The sequence below is a fragment of the Pituophis catenifer genome, unplaced genomic scaffold (assembly GCF_029215685.1).
Source record: "Pituophis catenifer annectens isolate HBS135680 unplaced genomic scaffold, rPitCat1.0.hap2 SCAF_8, whole genome shotgun sequence".
In the NCBI taxonomy this organism is placed as follows: Eukaryota; Metazoa; Chordata; class Lepidosauria; order Squamata; family Colubridae; genus Pituophis; species Pituophis catenifer.
In genome coordinates this window covers 32,866,921-32,886,019 of record NW_027256888.1, presented here as the reverse complement: position 1 = coordinate 32,886,019, position 19,099 = coordinate 32,866,921, and the positions used below count along the sequence as shown (strand labels likewise).

Here is a 19,099-nt window from a genome sequence, read left to right as displayed (position 1 = left end):
TACTTATGTAACGAGCTGGTCGCGTCTTCCATTTCCTGTGCCGATCTAACACCCTGATTCATATAGGGCTGTATCAGGGGTGAAATCCAGCAGATTCTGACAGATTCTTGAGAACTAGTAGCAGAAATTTTGAGTAGTTCAGAGAACCGGTAGCGGAAATTTTGAGTAGTTCAGAGAACTGGCAAATACCACCTCTGGCTGGCCTTAGAGTGTGGTGGGAATGGAGATTTTGCAATATCCTTCCCCCAGGAGTGGGGAGGGAATGGGGATTTTGCAGTATCCTTCCCCTGGAGTGGAGTGGGGAATGGAGATTTTGCAGGATCTGTCCCCTGCCATACCCACCAAGCCAAGCCCACCAAGCCACACCATGCCTACCAAGCCACGCCCACAGAACTGGTAGTAAAAAAAATTGAATTTCACCACTGGGCTGCATAGATAGTAATCCACACTTAATTGCATTTGGAAATATACCAGTAGATGGTGCAACACTTACTGCAAAGATATTACATGACATTAACTACACTTTCCTGTACGCATATGGACCAGTTGAAGTGTTCTCCATGGCAGTACTTTGTAGCTTATAGTACTTCATATGGGAAGATAACTGGGCAACAAGTATGACTGCCTTTAGAGTATCTTGTTCTAGGTAGACTTGCAATTGACATACCAACTCAAGTTGGACAAAGTGCTACTTGTCCATAGCTTCTACTTGCTTTTCCAGTAGGGCCCCTAAACCCTGGAAAAGTCTGACAGGGTTTTCTTGGGGAGCAGAAGCCTACTCGGAACCAAAAATAGTATAATCCTAGAATCAGAAGGCAAACTTTTAATAAGGCAACTTGATATAAAGCAACCAAACAATAACCAATTTATTCACAATAACAGAATTCCAAAATTCAATGAAGCCATTCAATGCTGTCCAGGGATGGGTTCTAAATTTTTTTACTACCGGTTCTGTGGGCATGGCTTATTTTGTAGGCGTGGCTTGGGGAGGTAATGTGACTGGGTGGGCATGGCCACTTTTTTTTTTTTAACTTTTAAAAGCATTTCTTCTATAACCTTAAGAGGTTGCAGAAAAAAATGCTTTTAGAAGCTTCTGATGATCAGGCAAATCTGCTGGGATCGCCAGAGGCTTTTAAAGGGATTTTTTTTCCTACAACCTCTTTGGCTGAAGAGGTTGTAGAAAAAATGCTTTCAGAAGCCTCTGATGATCCCAGCTGAGCCACGTGATCATCAGAGGCTTTTAAAAAAACTTTTAAAAGCATTTTTTCAGCCAAAAATGCTTTTGAAAGAAAAAAAAAACCTCTGATGAGGTGGGCGGGGTAAGCGAGCGGCGACTGGGCCGGGGACCGGTTTGGGGGCGTGGCCAGCCAATGTTATTACCGATTTTCCGAACTACTAAAAATTTTTACTACCAGTTCTTGTGAACCGGTGCGAACCGGGAGCAACCCACCACTGATGCTGTTGGTATATTAGACTCTCCAAATTGGGGGGTCTTTTCCCAATTGTACTGGAGAATAATTTCTATTAGTGCCATTTGAAGATCAGTGGCTAAATAGGTACTTTGGCTCTATAAACTGAAAACAATACTTGGCTATTATTCATTTCCATCTATTTTGTAGGAGGAGTAGCAAAACATGGGAGTGAAGTTTAAAAGAGGGATCCATCTGGAATCCCTACATAGTCACAAGTAGACTAAGTCCAATCATCCTTTGGATTTTGGATCTAATTCTGAGCAGATGTTTTTAGTTGAGAAGTTTCCGTGCATAGGCTGTTCAGCAATAAATCAGTTTACTTGAACCTATATATGTGGATCTGGTCTTTTGCACCTGACAATTTAGCTATCTAGTGCAAGAAAATGACGTTCTATCAGTAATGATTAGTTAAACAGACTAATATTTATCATCTACAGTATACTACCACTTAAGTGTACTGCTTTGGCATGCATAAAATTGATCTTTGATCATGCAATGACCTGATTTGATACCAACTGCATGACAATGGTTTCAAGTCAATGGAATGGAGCACCAAATTGACAGCTCTGGAAAGAAGCAATCTATTTGTTATTTAAAAAAGAGAAAAGCCTATGGAACCATGTACTGTATTAAGAGCCTTGGTAGTACAGTGGTCTAAAGCACCCTGTTATTAAGACCAGCTGCCTGCAATTACTGCAGGTTCGAATCTCGCCAAGGCTCAAGGTTGACTCAGCCTTCCATCCTTTCTAAGGTAGGTAAATTGAGGACCCAGTTGTGGGGGCAATAAGCTGACTTTGTATAAATATACAAAAGAATGAAGGCTATTGCTTAGCGCATTGTAAGCCACCCTGAGTCTCCGAAGAAGGGCGGCATATAAATCAAATTAAAACAAAAAACAAAAAACAGAAACTGAAACTGTAGAAAACATCTATGTTTTTCCTAACCCACCAGTCTTTTCTCTGAAGAGAAAAGGTCACATTTATATTGTAGAGATTTAGAAACCTGTTTCTGCTGAAACCTCTCTTCTACTATCTATAAAATGTTTTTTTAAATGTTTCAAATAAACAAATACATATATTATATTCATTTATTATTTATTAATCAGATTCATACATTGCTCTTTTTTTAAAATTTGTTTTATATGCCACCTTCTCCGGAGACTCAGGGCGGCTTACAATGCGTTAAGCAATAGCCTTCATACTTTTGTATATTTATACAAAGTCAGCTTATTGCCCCCACAAACTGGGTCCTTTAAGTGACTCTCAGCAAGTTAAAAAAAATCATAAAATCCTACAGAAATAGACAAAGGTAAAAAGATGAAGAAAGCATCCTCAAGCTATCAACCACTCCCAGGGTTGCATATCACTCATATGTTACTTGACTGAACCGGGTCTTAATACTCTTCTAGAAAGCCAGAATATGCCCTGACACTGAGAAGTAATCCCAATGTATGTAATTATCAGACACATCAAATTTACTAAATGGCAAGATATTTGTATTATTTAAAAGTCCAGTCCAGTGCAGATCTATTCCTCAATTAGTTTTATTGATTTTCAGGAATCAGAATTGCAAACTGAATCTTCACAAAGTTGCCAGACATACAAAATGGTTAATATCCTGCTTACAATGCTTGAATGAAATAGCAATATGTAATATTTAGGCTTCATCCAGATGAAGCTCTTATTATGTAATTATTTACTCATTCATAGAATTTTGTTAGAGTCAGTGGGAAGAGAAAATACTATCATTCTGTATTTATAACCCTAATTTCCCCTACAATTTCATTCATATATTTTTTTCTTTCTAAAAATCTTGTAAAGAAGGTAAGATTTTAGAGGTAGTAAAAGAAATCTTCCAGAAGTTCTGAAAGCTGCCTGAATGCATAAACAGATCTTGAAGGGTAGCTTGCTGCATAGAATATTGCATAATCTTCAAGAAATTGGTCATAAAGTTGGGTAATTTTTTTCTAGAATTAATTATATACTCATTTGGATACAATTATTTAGTGTACACAATTATATTATATTTTAATCAGAGAGTCTAATAATTAACTCTTCCCCAAGGCAAACAAATTAAAGGGACAAACACCCCCCCCTCCCCAAATACAGGCAGAGAAGCAGGCAAGATTTACATTCCCTCTGAAACAAATGCATTTTAAATAATAAAAGCTTCACCAACTATCAAAAGGAAAAAATCATTATCTTTTGTCAATAAGAAGTTCCCTCTTCTGAATAATATTTCTTCAACCTCTAACAAAACCGCTTGGGTGAAAAAGTCTGATTTTGATCAGCAAGAATATACAAATGTTTGAAACACTACCAGAAAACAAAACAAAACCGTAATATGGATCCTTGCAAAAAACTATTACAGGTTTTTGTTTATATGGCAAACACCTATTCTGTATCAATTCTTAATTCAGTGAGTAGGGAAATCTTTCTCTTACTAAACGGAACTCCTATCAAAGAAACATGCAGGATTTCATAGGCCAGACTTCCTAAAAACAAGCCTTTTCCATATATTTTGAATTACATTGACTTGGAATGAGAGGAAATGTACTTGGAAGGTACCAGGTTAGAAATGGATGCTTTTGGCAACACTGTAGAAATTTCAGATTCTTAAATAAAATCTGTTTGGAATACATACAATAATATGGGCCTATTCTGAAAAGTATTCAGACTTTTTGAAAGATTATTGCTCTACTTCAGACTTAGTCTTTTGTTTGGTATGCATTAACCTAATTGTAGAACTGAGGTGGTAGTAGAAGTAATTTCTATTTCCAGAAGGGAAGGGACTGGTTGTCATGCTGTGTAAGTAGGAATTCTATACTGTGCTTAGAATGAAAATCCTACTTAGCTAGCATTATACAGTATTAAAACAAAAAACAAAAATCAGACACACACAGGCATATACACACATGCCTGTGGCAAAAGAAAGCAAAGGAAGTACCAAGAATCACATGCATGTAATCCCAAAACAAATGGAGCAGCACTTAAACATCATTGGCATTGACAAATTCAGCACCAGACAATTGCAAAAGGCAGCTTTGCTTGGAACAGCCTACATCCTGCAACAATACCTCATCAAACATCTACATCTACCTCCTCCTTGGGAAGGACTTGGTACGTGGATAAAAATGCCAAAGCCAGTCTGAACATCTGACACTCTCCCACCCTCTCCCTCTCCGCCCTCTCACACACACTGAATTGAATACTTTATTTGGCCAAGTCTAATTAGACACAAGGAGTTTGTCACTTGTGCAAACTCTCAGTGTACATGCAAAGCAATAGAATGTAATGATAATCATAATAATACCAATAAGAGAGTGGAGTAAAGAAGATAATATAAGGATAACAATATTACAGCCATATTACATGGGTAAATGCACATAGACTTTAGACAACATTATGAGAACTAAGTCTTCAGCAGAATGATGTCACAAAGGGAAAAAAAAACTATTTGTGTGTCTAGTTGTTTTGTCATGCAGAATCATCCCTGAGGCGAGGAGTTGAAAACAATTTATGTCCAGGATGTTAGGGGTCTGCAGATATCTTCTCAACTCTCCTGACCTGTGCAATATCCAGGCCTTCTATGGGAGGCAGGCTGGTTGTAACTGTTCTTTTTGCAGTCCTAACTATCCATACTAACCTCTCAAAGGTCTTCAGAACTACAGATGTCAGAGCAACTGGCCTGTATTCATTCATCTCCCTGATGGAGGATTTCTTAGAAACCAGAATGATGGCAGAGCATTTGAAGGAGGGACATAACACAGTGATTTATTAAAAAATCATGTGAAGATAGGGGCCAGTTGTTCAGCACAGGCTTTCAAGCAAGAAGGAGTCACTCTGTCTAAGCCTGGTGCTTTTCTGACCTTTTGTCTATGAAATAGACTCACAAATCTTTTTCTAAGCTCATCAGAGGTGTGGAAGCCCAGAGGAACAGAAATAGGTGGAAGAAAATTGGCTACTGTTGGTGTATTTGAAGTGGCGTAAGTAACAGTAAATGACAGTGTTCTCCTCTCAAACTCACAGCAGAACACATTCAGGTCATCTGCACTTGACAATTCTCTTCAGGAATTGTCTGCTGTAGCTAATGATGTTCTTCAGGCTTCTCCACATAGTTGCAGATTCATTAGCTGAGAACAGATTTCTCAGCTTTTCAGAGTGGCTTCTCTTTGCTACCCTGAAGATAGGATCTTGTACCATCAGGCCAGGAATATCAACAAGGGAAATCTTGTACAAGATCCTACCTTCTTTCCTGTAGGCCTCCTTTTTGCACGACAAGGGAAATCTTGTACAAGATCCTACCTTCTTTCCTGTAGGCCTCCTTTTTGCACGACAAAGCTGCTTGAGCTTAGCTATAAACCAAGGCTTATTGTTGTTATATATACACAAACCTTTTGTCCTTACAATGCTAACATATGATGTCACAATCTCAGTAAATTCATCTAAGTACGTTGAAGCAGCTTCAAACATACTCCAGTCCATGCAATCGGAGCAACCTGTATCTTTTACTTTGCCTCCTCAGTACACTCTTCACTGTTCTTATCACAGTCTTTGTACTTTTAAGTTTCCGCCTCTAGGTGGAGATAAGAATGGATCATGCAGTGATGAGAGGACCTATGGCTGCCCAAGAAAGACAGTGGATTTTAGTTTTGTTGGCAGATGAACATAAATTCTATTTTACAATATAGACAAAAAAAAAATCAATAAAAAAGGGAGTTGACTTTGTGAAGACTAGGGAGAGACTGGATAGCTCTGCAGACTAAAAGCACTGTAATTTAACACCAGCTGTCTGCAATTAAAGTAAGTTCAAATCTCACCAGGCTCAAGGTTGACTCAGCCTTCCATCCTTTCTAAGGTAGGTAAATTGAGGACCCAGTTTGTGGGGGCAATAAGCTGACTTTGTACAAAATATACAAAAGTATGAAGGCTATTGCTTAATGCACTGTAAGCCGCCCTGAGTCTCTGGAGAAGGGCGGCATATAAATCAATTTTTTTTAAAAAAATTGTGAACCATGCAATATTAGTGATAAAATGTTGGCTTATTTGAACTTATTCACAATCAGTTGTGTATCACCTGGGCCATTTTGTCTACTGGTTAAAGCACCAGGTGCGAAAGTGGAAGATCATGAATCCAAGTCCTATGTTAGCTATGAAAAATTGCTGAGCTTAAGCCAGTCACTCTCTCTCATCCCAACTCCCCCCCCCCCAACAAGGTTGTTATGGCAAAACTATGACCAGGAAAGTGTGTTGGATATGTTTGCTGCTTTGAGTTATTTGTAAAAATAATAAACGCTGGTCACAAATAAATAAATAAAAAATAACAAGATTGCATATAATAGCAACACAATCAATAGTAATTTCTTAGCTAGATGAGAGCAAACTGAAGTTAGATTATCTGTTGCGCTAATCTCTAGCAAACAAATCAAAGTCTCCTAAATACTGTATTTTTTGGACGCATCCGAGTATAAGATGCACCAGAGTATAAGACGCACCTTAGTTTTTGGGGAGGAAAATAAGAAAAAAGCTGATTGGCAGGTGGATTGGCCTCCCAGAATACCCCCAATCAGCTGTTCCCAGAGGTGAATTTTAGCAACAGGTTCCTTGGTTGTGAGCTCGGTGCCTTGCTTTTTTTTTTGGCTTTTTTTTCTGCCTCTGAAATTTCCGACACTCCGTTTCAGAAAAAAAATTATTTCCTGCCTCTGAAAGCCTGCAAAATAGAGCTTCAGAAAAAAAGCCTCTGAAGCTCTGTTTGGGGCCTTTTTTTCTGAAGCTTCGTTTCTGATGCTTTTTTCAGCCTCTGAAAACTCCCTTTGAGAAGCTGGTCAGGGCTACATTCGGAGTATAAGACACACTCAGATTTTCACCCTCTTTTTGGGGGGGAAAAGGTGTGTCTTATACTCCGAAAAATACGGTACTATTTTGTGTAATAGGAATCAACACAGATAAATTTATTTTCCATTATCTACTATTTTTTCTCCTGTTAATGATAAAGAGTCTTTGGCTAACCAGATTTCTTCCTGATCAAACTACAGTGCTAGAGGCATTCCTATGGATCCCTTCATCCATCCTTTGATTTTTCTCTCCATGGCTCCTACATGTTACTAGTTTTAATAAAACTGTACAATCTGAGCCTAATTTACTCCAAGGTCCTATCATCTGTAGTGTTTCATTTTCATGCTCAGTGCAATGACTACTTACTCAAAAGGGTCACTGGGATCAGGCTTTTGGAGCTCCGGTGGAATTGGTATTCTTTTGTAATACATTTCCCAGTCAAAGGCTCCACGCATGGCATCCCCTGCTTGGGCCTCATACCCAAAGTGATTGTGGTCAATGACATCAATCATGGGACATACAATAGTTTTATGGTTCAGTGCAATCTGATCTGAAATATGAAAACAGAAAGTTCAAAAACAGCAAGACAATCAAGCCATTTATCATTTTACCCCCACCCCCACCCCCCAAATAAAAACCCTTGGGCTTCTTCCTCTGCTTTACTATCTTTTTAATCGGAAGATTGCTTAAGCAAGTCCCCACGGCCCTAGAAACATTTCAGTTTTCATATCTGCATCCAAGTTCAGTCTTGTCTGGGCTTGAAGCACTTGCACAATGATTAGAAGCAATTATAGTTCTTCAAAGAGAGAAGCATCCCAGTGAGACCATCAAAGTCAAACCATGTATATCTTTGTCATTGCGCTGCTCTATGTTGTCTCCAGTCTGCCACATAAGGAGCCAACAAGGATGCTTAGAAAGAAAAATGAATGAAAAATGCTCATTTGAGGTTGGCGTACAATATTCACAAAGAAAATGCTGCTTCTTGTTATTGAAATATATTTGGCTTTACTGTAACCCAGTACTTGAAAGGCAGGGATCTTCCAGTCCATTACACTTTTATATACCCCATAATACTATTTTATGTTTGAATTAATCTACAAAAATTAATTTGCAAAAAAGAAGCTCCAAAATTTTAGGGTATTTATTTCATTTCACAATATTAGTGGCATAAAGGATATTCAGATGAATCCCAAATTATACTGGATTCTTAAGATAACTTTGTCTGATTCATCAGGTGACTAAATATAAAAACATCTTCTCATCTAGTATGATCTGACATTGTCAGCAGACTTTGGGTCATTTAGTTTAGGCAATATTATCTTCTGGAGCTCAATAAACATGCCTTCTCTGTTGGTCCTGCCTTTAGAATAGTACTTTTCTTGAGATTTGGTTAAGTGTGAGACAGTCTGCCTTTAGAATTTAAATACCTGTTCTGTCCACATAACCATCTCAGGCTTTCAGTCTCGGAATTGTGCGACTTGTTGAATGATGATTCAGCCTCACCAGCATTTAAATAATTGTATGCATTGTTGCTTTGCTTTATGAATGCATGGAACTGTCAGCAGACTTACTTTTATTAAGCTTGAGTCAATGTTTCTGAGCATCACAGAAAAACAGAACCTTTTTGCCTTTCCTTAATGGCAGTAAATCTAATAGAGAAGGCTTTCAGACTCCAAATGGAGTATTGAGGAAGCAGAGGCAATGAGTACAGGAAGTTGAACAGGATGGAAAAATATATTTGTATGACTGTTTTTTGCTGCTGCTGCTACAGTGACAGTATTGAAGAAGCACTTACAATATTACCTGCTTCCCTTTCTCCTGCTCACCATCACTTGCTGTCTGAGATAAGAGGCTGACACCTGAACTTTTCTCTTTGGCAGCTCCAACTAGAATGTTTGCCTTAGGTCTCAGAGAGATTTACTTACGCCTCTGCCTTTCCCCATTTTTGCAGTTTCCCATTATTGTGTGGAAATGCTTTCCTCTCATCTTTGACCCAGTAGAAAACTACCTTGAAATTTGGTGCCTCTACTGTCAATCCCTTCAATTGTTTCTGTTTCAAGTCACTGATTTCCTTCAAAGGAAAGAAGTGACAAAACCTAATCACAGCTTGAGGAATGTTTTGTACAGTGTCAGAATTAGAAGAAAAAAAACCTTTAATACAAGTAGAGCTAAGGACAGCTAAAGCCTATCTTACTTCATGGATTGAAGTGAGATAATGATAAAATCACAGGTGTGCAATGAAAAATGATATTCCAGAAAATGGTTGTGCTGTGGTTATATACAAATGGCGAAAGCACTGTATTTGCAAAACATGTTCCATTCAAATTTTGTTTCTTCACAACGTAGAATAGGCAGAACCACTCTCAGCTATGGACCTACCATTTGATTGCACAATGAATCTTTTTGTGTCTATTTATCTGACATTGTATATAGTTATCATTTCAAAAGTGATAGGAGAGCTGAAGAAAGAAACAATGGCAAAAATACTCTAATATTCAGATTAAGGTATTTTATGCTACTTACTTAGTAAAGGAGGTAGCCAGTTCACATTAACTTCACAGTGTGAATCTAGAAAAGTCAATACTTCTCCTTTAGCTATTGAAGCTCCAAGTAATCTGGTGCGAATAAGTCCTTCCCGCTTCTTGGTACGCACAATTCTCACTTTGTCAATATGAGCCATATATTCCTCCAGTTTCTCTTTTAAATGTTCTACAAAAGATATGGACAAGAATATGGAAGCATAGGTTAGGAAGAGATGACTTGAGAATATATGATCCTTTTCATAATACATATTCACATTCACTTTGGGTTTTTTTCCAGAGCTCCTCATTATTTGCCAAACTGTCTGAGGCGCTTCATAAATTGCAAATGTTCTTTGTATAAATACACAAAAAGAAGCAACTGACATTTTAAACTTCTTCATAGCACATTCACTGTTGGCAAACTTCCATCCTGTGTAGAATCATAGTCATAATGACCACAAGATGCTCATCAACATTCCAGAGCCTGCTGTCCAAGGCCAAATGAACATTCTGGCATATGGTTTTGTAAATGGTGCCCTTTCTAAATGAGTTTACTAGCCCATTAATTATATAAAAATATGCATAGTATGAATGTGTATTTATTTCCATTTATATAGTTAAATCAGTATTAATGAAGGTATAAGATCAAATCAACTTTGGAGCAATTTCAAAAATTAGATACAATTTTTCAGCAAATAAACAATAGCTATTTATTAATAATAGTTAGCTATATACCCCTTCCCCTTTCAATTCCTCTAGTTGACATTAGGAAGAATGACAGTCAGAACAGGCATCAGAAAAACAGAGACCATGAGTTCTAGGGTGCCTTAGATACAAAGCCAGCTACTTACTTTCCCTAAGCCTTTGGAAGGAGGCAATGGTAAACCACTTCTCAATCAGAATATTAAATCAGAATAGAGTAGGAAGGGACCTTGGAGATCTTTTAGTCCAACCTCCTGCTCAAGCAGGAGACCCTATATCATTTCAGATAGGAGGCTGTCCAGTCTTTTCTTTAAAACCCCCTGTGATGAAACACCTACATCATCTGAAGACAAGCTGTTCCACTGGTTAATTGTCCTCCCTGTCAAGAAGCTTCTCCTTAATTCCAGGTTGCTTCTCCTCTTGATTAGTTTCTACCCATTTTTTCTTGTCTTGCCCTCTGGTGCTTTGGAAAATAAGTTGACCCCTCTTCTTTGTGGCAGCCTCTCAAATACTGGAATACTGCTATCATGTCCCCCCTAGTTTTTTTTTTTCTTCTAGGCTGGCCATACCGAATTCCTGCAATCGTTCTTCATTATGTTTTTGTCTCCAGGGTCTAATCATCTTAGTTGCTCTTCTTTGCACTTTTTCCAAAGTCTCAACATCTTTTTGGTAATGTGGTGATCAAAACTGGATGCAGTATTCCAGATATGGTCTTACTAAGGCTTTATAAAAGCTTTATAGGGACGAGTAGTGGTACTAATACTTCATATGATTCTTTTATACAACCAAGGATTGTATTAGCTTTTTTGCATTAGCTACTGCTGCATACTGCTGGCTCGTGTTTAAGTGATCATCTCCAAGGTCCCTTTCACAGTTACTGTTTTTGAGCCAGGTTTCACCTAATCCGTACTTGTACCTTTGGTTTTTCCTGTCTAGATGTAAAACCTTGCTTTTCTCCACATTAAATTTCATTTTGTTGAATAGGGCCCATTGTTAAAATCTGTCAAGATCTCTTTGGATCCTGAGCTTGTTCTCGGGGGTGTTGGATATTCCTGCCAGCTTAGTGTCATCTGCAAATTTGATGAGTTCCCCTTCTATTCCCTCATCTAAGTCATTTATAAAGATATTGAAGAATACTGGGCCTAAGACGGAGCCTTGTGGCACCCCACTGCTTACTTCTCCCCATATGGATATAGTACTATTAAGGACTATTCATTGAGTACGGTTTGTCAGCCAATTACAAATCCAAAAACTTGCAGGAATTTGCTTAGGCAGGATCTGAAGATTGAACATGATTGTACAGAAGAGGAAAAAAATATGGCCTGCACATCTGTCTTTTCTAAAAACTAATATATTGTATCTTTGATATATGAAGAAAAACAAATATAACATTGGTTTCTTAAAGTATGCCAGTTCACCAAATTAATTATTCTAATATCAATTTATGTGTCCTCAGCAATTATGAATACATGTTGTGGATTTGGGGGTCAGGTGGCATCAAATCAAAACAGTAATAACAGTAATAATAAAGATCCAATTTGGTGTGTTTTGGTTAAGGCAACAGGCTAGAAAGCAGGAAACCATGAGTTCAAGTCCTGCCTTACCCAGGAAAGCCAGTAGGGTGAGCTTGGGCCAGTCACTCTCAGCAGAAGTCACCTCACAGGGTTCTTATGGGGAAAATAGGAGGAGGAAGCTGTGTTGATTACATTTACCATCTTGAGTTATTTGTAAAAATAATAAAGGTGGTATATAATAAACAAATGAATCTTGAGTTTTGTCATTACCCACTATTTGAATCCTAGAAAGATCACCTAAGATAGTTTTTTTTCCTGCCATAGTTCCAAGGATATTATTTAGATACCAATAAAGGTTTCTCTTGAAATCTACATAGAATACTGTATGGAATGCAGTAAATGGTAATGGAAGACCAGATAATTATTTTGTAAAGCTCATGACTGGGAGCCAAAAATTAAAGTTTTGTTCTTTATCTACCATGATCTGAATATTACTCAGACTTCCTTGCAGCTGCTATTTTCCTAATAAAATTGTGTACTTTAATTAAACATACTATTTCATGTGGCAAAAATTCACACAATCATTATACTTTTCTTTTTGCTGCCCTTTAGCAGTATACATTTTTGCAACCCAGATATGATAACCCTAATATTAATTTCATTAATATAATCAACTTAATTAATCTGACATTCAGTGTTATCCCAAGAAAATGAGCTAGCATAAAGCCAGAAAGATGCCCAGTTTTGACCCTATGAACAAAATTAGATATGGCACTAAGCTAAGCTACTTCCAGATAAACATCTGATAAAAATAATAATTAGTTCTTTGCTAGCATTTAGGATTTTCCCAACTCAAATTTAACAGCTTTAATTTTAAGAAGCAAAATTTCTTACTCCAGTCAAAAACTAAGAACAAATAAAATTAAGCTCAAGTTCAGATCTTCACTATAGCAGTAAAGATGGTGGGATGTCTATAATTTTCTGCCCTTATCTCATCACCAGAAATTATTTAGTGACACTGTTAAAGGTTATCTATATCTGAATCAGAAGAACTACATTTAGGTGTACTTTTGGGACTTTTGCAGACAAAATAATTCAGATTTGTTCATAGTCAACTGTCAGCTGGCCAGAGATTGGTGAATTGGAATTGTTGAAACCTTGCAAGGTCATCTAGGAATCTGTGGACTAAGAAAGTGAAAAAGGCTGTCTATGGGATAAGCTTTGTCCTATGTGGACTCAAAAGTAATTATTGATTCAGGCATTTAGGTCAATTCATTTCCCATATTTTTTTTGGGGAGGGGGAAAGATTGTAGAGATGATGATGGGCAGCAACTACAGAGAACGTACACAGGTCAATTCTATGTGAGGGATCAGGGGACAACTGTACCTCAGATTGAGCAAGGAATGCGATGGAAATCTTGATTATGTACACTATTGTATTATGCTCAGTGATATTACTTTTCATTATAAATTGTTTTTTACTGTGGCTTTTAACTTACATAATACATTTATTTATTCATCATATTTGTTCATATTAATTTTTTATCATATGATGATGTGGACTTTGGATTTATATAATTGTCAGCTGCCCAGTGTCTTTGATTGGGGAGAAACACAAAATTTTAGTCAATAAATAATTAATTTCCCTCAAATAATTCCAGGATTTATATTAACAGGTTTACAATTACAAAATTGTCTGCCATAATAATCTATTGCATGCAAATAAAATAGTCAGTATAATTGCATGCAAATAATATACCTATTGCATGCAAATAAAATAGTATCATTCAAAATAGAGATTTAGATAATTGCTCAAAGTCAAAGCACAAAGAAATGTGATATTATTTCATATTTATATTATAAAAATTATGATATTTCTATAAAACTGTGTAATGTGTTAATGAGAAAGTCCACTAAAATGAAATAACTATAATGTATTTAGGATGCATGCATCCTGGTCATTTATTATTACTGGATTCTGTTCTGGAATACTTGCTGTGATACTGGAGCATTCATCTCAGATAGGTTTTTTTATATGGTAAGATAATGCATAAATTCCAATTTTAGACAGAATGGAATGGACTGGGAGGAAAGTATTTGGTTATGTTTATTTATTTTTTCTTGTGCAATAATGGTATATGTGAAGTGTAGACACCAGTATAATTTTTGATAAAAATGGGGAGTTGATTTTTAATTTAAATTATTTTTTAAAAAAATCATCCTTTTCTTCATGCCATTTACTAAAAAAGGTAATCAATCATAGAGCAGATATATGCCAGGAATCTGCCAGGTAGGAATTGGCAGAGAAACAGACAAATAAAATGATATGCAGGAACAGGAGCTTTATAGGTTGTCAGTGGCTTGACAAGCAATGATAAAGGACAGTATTATGGTTCCCCTAGTGATAGTCTATAAACAAATTCTCTATTGTAATTATTTTCTGTGTGTCTTTTTTATCTTCATTTAAAGTAAAGAGAAATTTACAGAAAGAATAGCAAATAGGCAATTCCTTTCCCTGTCCTAATAATTAAGAGAACTTGGCAGAATGGCCAAAGGTATGCTTCAATCAATGCTGCCAACTTCCTTGGCCCATTTTTTTTAGAGTTGCCAACTTTTTCACAGAGATTTCACAGTCTGTGCCAAAATACTTTAAACAGCTCCAGTAATGCTGTGACGATGAGAATTGCATCTGTTGATTTTCTGTCTCTCACAGAGGTAGTGCGGTCATTAGGTAAGGGATTGAAAATAAAACTGCCGCCTCATGATGAACTCATACTTGGAATACCGTGTCTAGTTTGGTTGCCTCAACTGAAAAAAAAATATAATGAAACTGAGAACAGTACAATAGATGGAAACCAAGCAGTCAGGGACTCAAAATTCTTTCCTATGTGAAAAGACTAGAATTGCTCTTCTGGAAAAAAAAAAGATGATTTGAAAGAGATAATGATTGATGATAAAATCATGATTGATAAAAAAAAGTGGTCAGAACATGATTTTTCTTCCTTTCTCTAAACATTATGACAAGTGGTAATAAGATGAAGTTGACTGGGAAGAGATTTAAAACAGAAAGAAGAAAGCCAATTAAGGTGTGGATTTAATTGCTAAAGGACACAGGGATGGTCACTAGCTCAGATGGCATTAAAAGAGAATTGGATAAATTAGTGGATGGCAATTCTGTTGAGAGCTATTACCTCCACATTGGGAGCAATTCCCTTGCAAACCATTTCAGGGAAACAATGGCGAAAGGAGTATGTCTCCATCTTCTGCTTACAAGCACTTCAGGGACATCTGGATAGCAACAGTGGAAACAAAAGATTGAACTATTAGAATAGTAGGGTTACTCTTATGTTTAAAATCAAATGGCTACTGACAGAAGATTGGATGCAACTGCATCTGAACAAAAAAATTTTGTATGTTCCCATCTGTACAAAGTAGGACAAAAAGCAGAAAATAAAAATATTGGTTGATGCTTTGCAATACTTAGTTCAAAATGAAAAAAGAGACATTGAAATGATATAAAGATGACTTCTGGTTTGGCGTCGTGGCGAGACAGTCGGGGAAATAGCGGGCTCTGATGAGCCCCGCGAAAACCCCGGCTGTTGAATCTCCGTCAATGGGTCTTCGGACCGAACCCATCTTGCAGGGATGGGGAGAGAAGAGGGGTGCCTCGGACAACTGAGAGGAACAGGCAAGTTCCTCAGAGGTCAGAGGGAACCCTCTGTGAGTCGGCGGCGGGAGGCGGCAGTCATGGCGACTGCCACGAAGCTGGGACAAACCGAAAAAAGAAATGTGCAGGAGGAAGAAGTAAAGAAATCTGCAGGAGGAAGAAGTAAAGATGTACTTTGAAGCTGGGTGAGTGACACCAACCTTGGCGAGAAACAACATCAGAGTATGAATTTTTACTAATAATACCCCTAGCCTTAAACAGTGGCGGTGGATTTGTGGGGGAAGAAGATTGGAGGAAATCTTTTTAAACTGGAACTGATTTGATCTTTGGAGAAAGAAAAAAGAAAAAATGATAAACAGGGATTTAACACCTTTAAATTTAGAAGAAGAGAGACAAAGGGATGGTTACATAATTATAACAAAATGGAGATTGCTGTGTCTAAGTGAAAGTGTGGACTGCAGAGATTCGACTTCCATTTGAAAAAGAAACAATGTGATTTGTCATTTATTTTGGATTACTTTGAAAACAACAAAGGGCTTTTGAATTTTGGAGAGTCCTGTTCTGTCTATGGGTGGTTTTATTGGTGGAAAGAAAGAAGAAATATAATGGAATTATTAAAAAAGTGAAACTAACTGGCGTAGGAACAAAAGAAGTTAAATGGCGCAGGAACAAAAGAAGGGAAGCTGACGGACTTTGCATGGAATAGTTATAACAAGAAAATTAAAAAGACCTATAGAGTTTCAAATTTGACAACACTGAATTAAATGGAATACTTATGGACAGATAAGGAAATGCTATAAAATAAAATATATTTGGTTGTGAAATAAGAACATAAAACAGTTTGATTAAAAATGAAAATGTAATGCTTAAATGTTTAAATGAATTTTGAACATATACAGGAGGTGTTTATAGAGTAATAAAGATGGAAAATAAAACAAGGTAATTAAAATAGAAAATCAATGTAAAGGTGGATAAAAATGATATCTTCATAGAAGAATAAGAGTATGAATATGAGATAAATTTAAGAAAATTTACTAGTTTATGGGAGAATAGATGGAGAATATGTTTGAGGTAATATGTTTTAATTTTAAATTGTTAACAAAACTGAGAATGGTAAATATGATTAAATATGAATGTTTAATGTATTGATGTATGATGAAATAAGATACACAGATTTAATTGACAAACTAAGATTGAGCTTAACGTATGTTGGAAATGGTTAATATTCTGAACCTTGCTGGGAATCAGCCAGGAAGAGATGTACAGCCAAAATAAGATATGCTGGGAATCAGCCAAACAATAGTTGGAGATGTGGATGAGATTATTCTGGAAATCAGCCAAAACAAAATATACTGGAAATCAGCTAAACAATACTTGGAGGAGAGGAAGAGGTATCCTGCAAGATTGATAAGGCCTACAGAGCTAATTCTTGGGTGGCAAAGCAAAGGCAGCTGCCTAGAGATGTGGTGATTTACTTTACTGATAAAGAAATAAGAAATGATATTGTGCAAAAGTCTTTTAATTCCACTCTTGAAATGCATGGAAGGAAGATTTGGATATTTAAAGAGCTGTCGCCCAAGATGTTAAAAGATAGAAAGGATTTTGGATTTTTGGTGACTGAGCTAAAGAAACAAAACATCCCATTTAGGTGGGATGCTCCAGTTGGTATAATATTGAGATATCAAGGAGAAAGATATCAACTAAATACTGTTGAAAAAGCGGAAGAATTTTACTACAAGGTTCTTAAAATGGATTCAACATCTCCATGTATAATACACGAGGGGAATAAAGAAAAGCAAATTCAACAAGAGATTGAAATTCAGGCTAAGCAGATGGAGATGGAGGTAATGGAAAAACAACAAGTTACAAAGGCCTTTTTGGACGAGCCACTTTTGGATTCTCCTTCAGAGGTTATAGTTGGATTACCTATAAATACAAGAGAGGCGGCTTTGGATTCTAATGTGATGATTTATCAAGTTACAGACCAGCATGGAAATCAATCAGCTGATATACAAGTTCTAGAAAGGCAACCAGGATGGAGATCTAAGCCACAAAAAGTTAAGAAAAGAAGAAGCAGGTTCTACAAAACTAAAAAATTTTAGACTAAACAACAGTTTAATGCCAGTTACTTAAGAGACGATTAAATACATGAAAACATAGCTGAGGCAAAGTATTGGTTTATACTATTTTGAAGAGAGTGACAGATCTCTGCAGTGCTGTGCTTTAGGGATGTGGAAGATGGCCTTTAATTGAGTGGATTGGAACTTTCTATTTTGGACTCTTTGACAAATGGATTACGTTTATGCTGAGCTACAAGGCAAGAGAACTATGGGATTGGGGCATGCAGAAGATCTGGTGGTTACCCTAACACGGTGGTTGGAATTAATAATCTAGATGAAAGACATTACAGAAGACACTATATGGAATATAAATATAAAGTCACTCAGGTGGTTTTTTATATACGAAAATATTTATTATTGATGGGGGCAGATGGTAATTGAAGATACCGAACATACTGTTGGAACTAGAATGTGATGTTACCCTAACATGGGTGATCGAATTAACAATCCAGTTGAAAGATATTATAGAAGATATCATATGGAATACAAGCTTAAAGTCATTTGAGGATTTTATTTACATATGGAAATATTTTTTTTAGTGGTGTGGGCAGAAGAACAAAAATATTAAAAATATTATGTATGGTAGACCTGTAGGAAAATGGGTGGAGCTGGGTTAGTTTACTGATTGTTTAGTTTAGGAAAAGGGATGTTATGTTATATTAATATACGTAAAAGACTTGAATTAAGAGATATATGTATGGGGGAGGAGGAAATGGGTAGATTATGAGTTGAAATTGCCAAATTAGGATTTATTATATAATTTTACAGCTGAATGTCGTTCTGAAATGTATAGTATAGGGGGGATATAATAATATTGTTAGAAAGAAAGGGTCAGTATATGGGGGGTGGAGTAAAAGGATGGTAAAGTATTATATAATCTGTTATTAATTTGGGTTTTATTTTGGAGAAGCCACAGGGGGAGGGGAGGGGGAGGGGGGTTAGGGAGGAGGGGGGAAGAAAAGGGGGGGAAATTTGTATTTGAAAAACTTTTTCAATAAAAAAAAATACTTGGAGGAGAGGAGGAGAATAAGCTGGAAATAGTCAAAGTAAAATATGCTGGGAATCAGCCAAATAATAGTTGGAAATGTGGAGGAGAATATGCTGGAAATCAGCCAAAACAAAATATGCTGGAAATCAGCTAAATAATAGTTGGAGGTGAGGAGGAGAATATGCTGGAAATCAGCCAAAATAAAATATGCTGCGAACCAGCTAAACAACAGATGTAGGTGTGGAGGAAAATATGCTGTGAATCAGCTAAAATATAAAAT

General features: G+C 36.7%; 1 protein-coding gene across 1 annotated transcript in view; it reads right to left on the bottom strand.

The window, feature by feature from the left end:
- Positions 1-19,099, bottom strand: part of GALNTL6 (polypeptide N-acetylgalactosaminyltransferase like 6) — a 971,551-nt gene that overhangs the window by 163,831 nt on the left and 788,621 nt on the right. Inside the window, exons 5-6 of the mRNA XM_070948436.1 lie at positions 9,830-10,015; positions 7,673-7,856 (exon numbers count right to left, since the gene is read on the bottom strand). Of these exons, the coding sequence (XP_070804537.1) occupies positions 7,673-7,856; positions 9,830-10,015 (370 nt within the window). The remainder of the gene's footprint in view (positions 1-7,672; positions 7,857-9,829; positions 10,016-19,099) is intronic.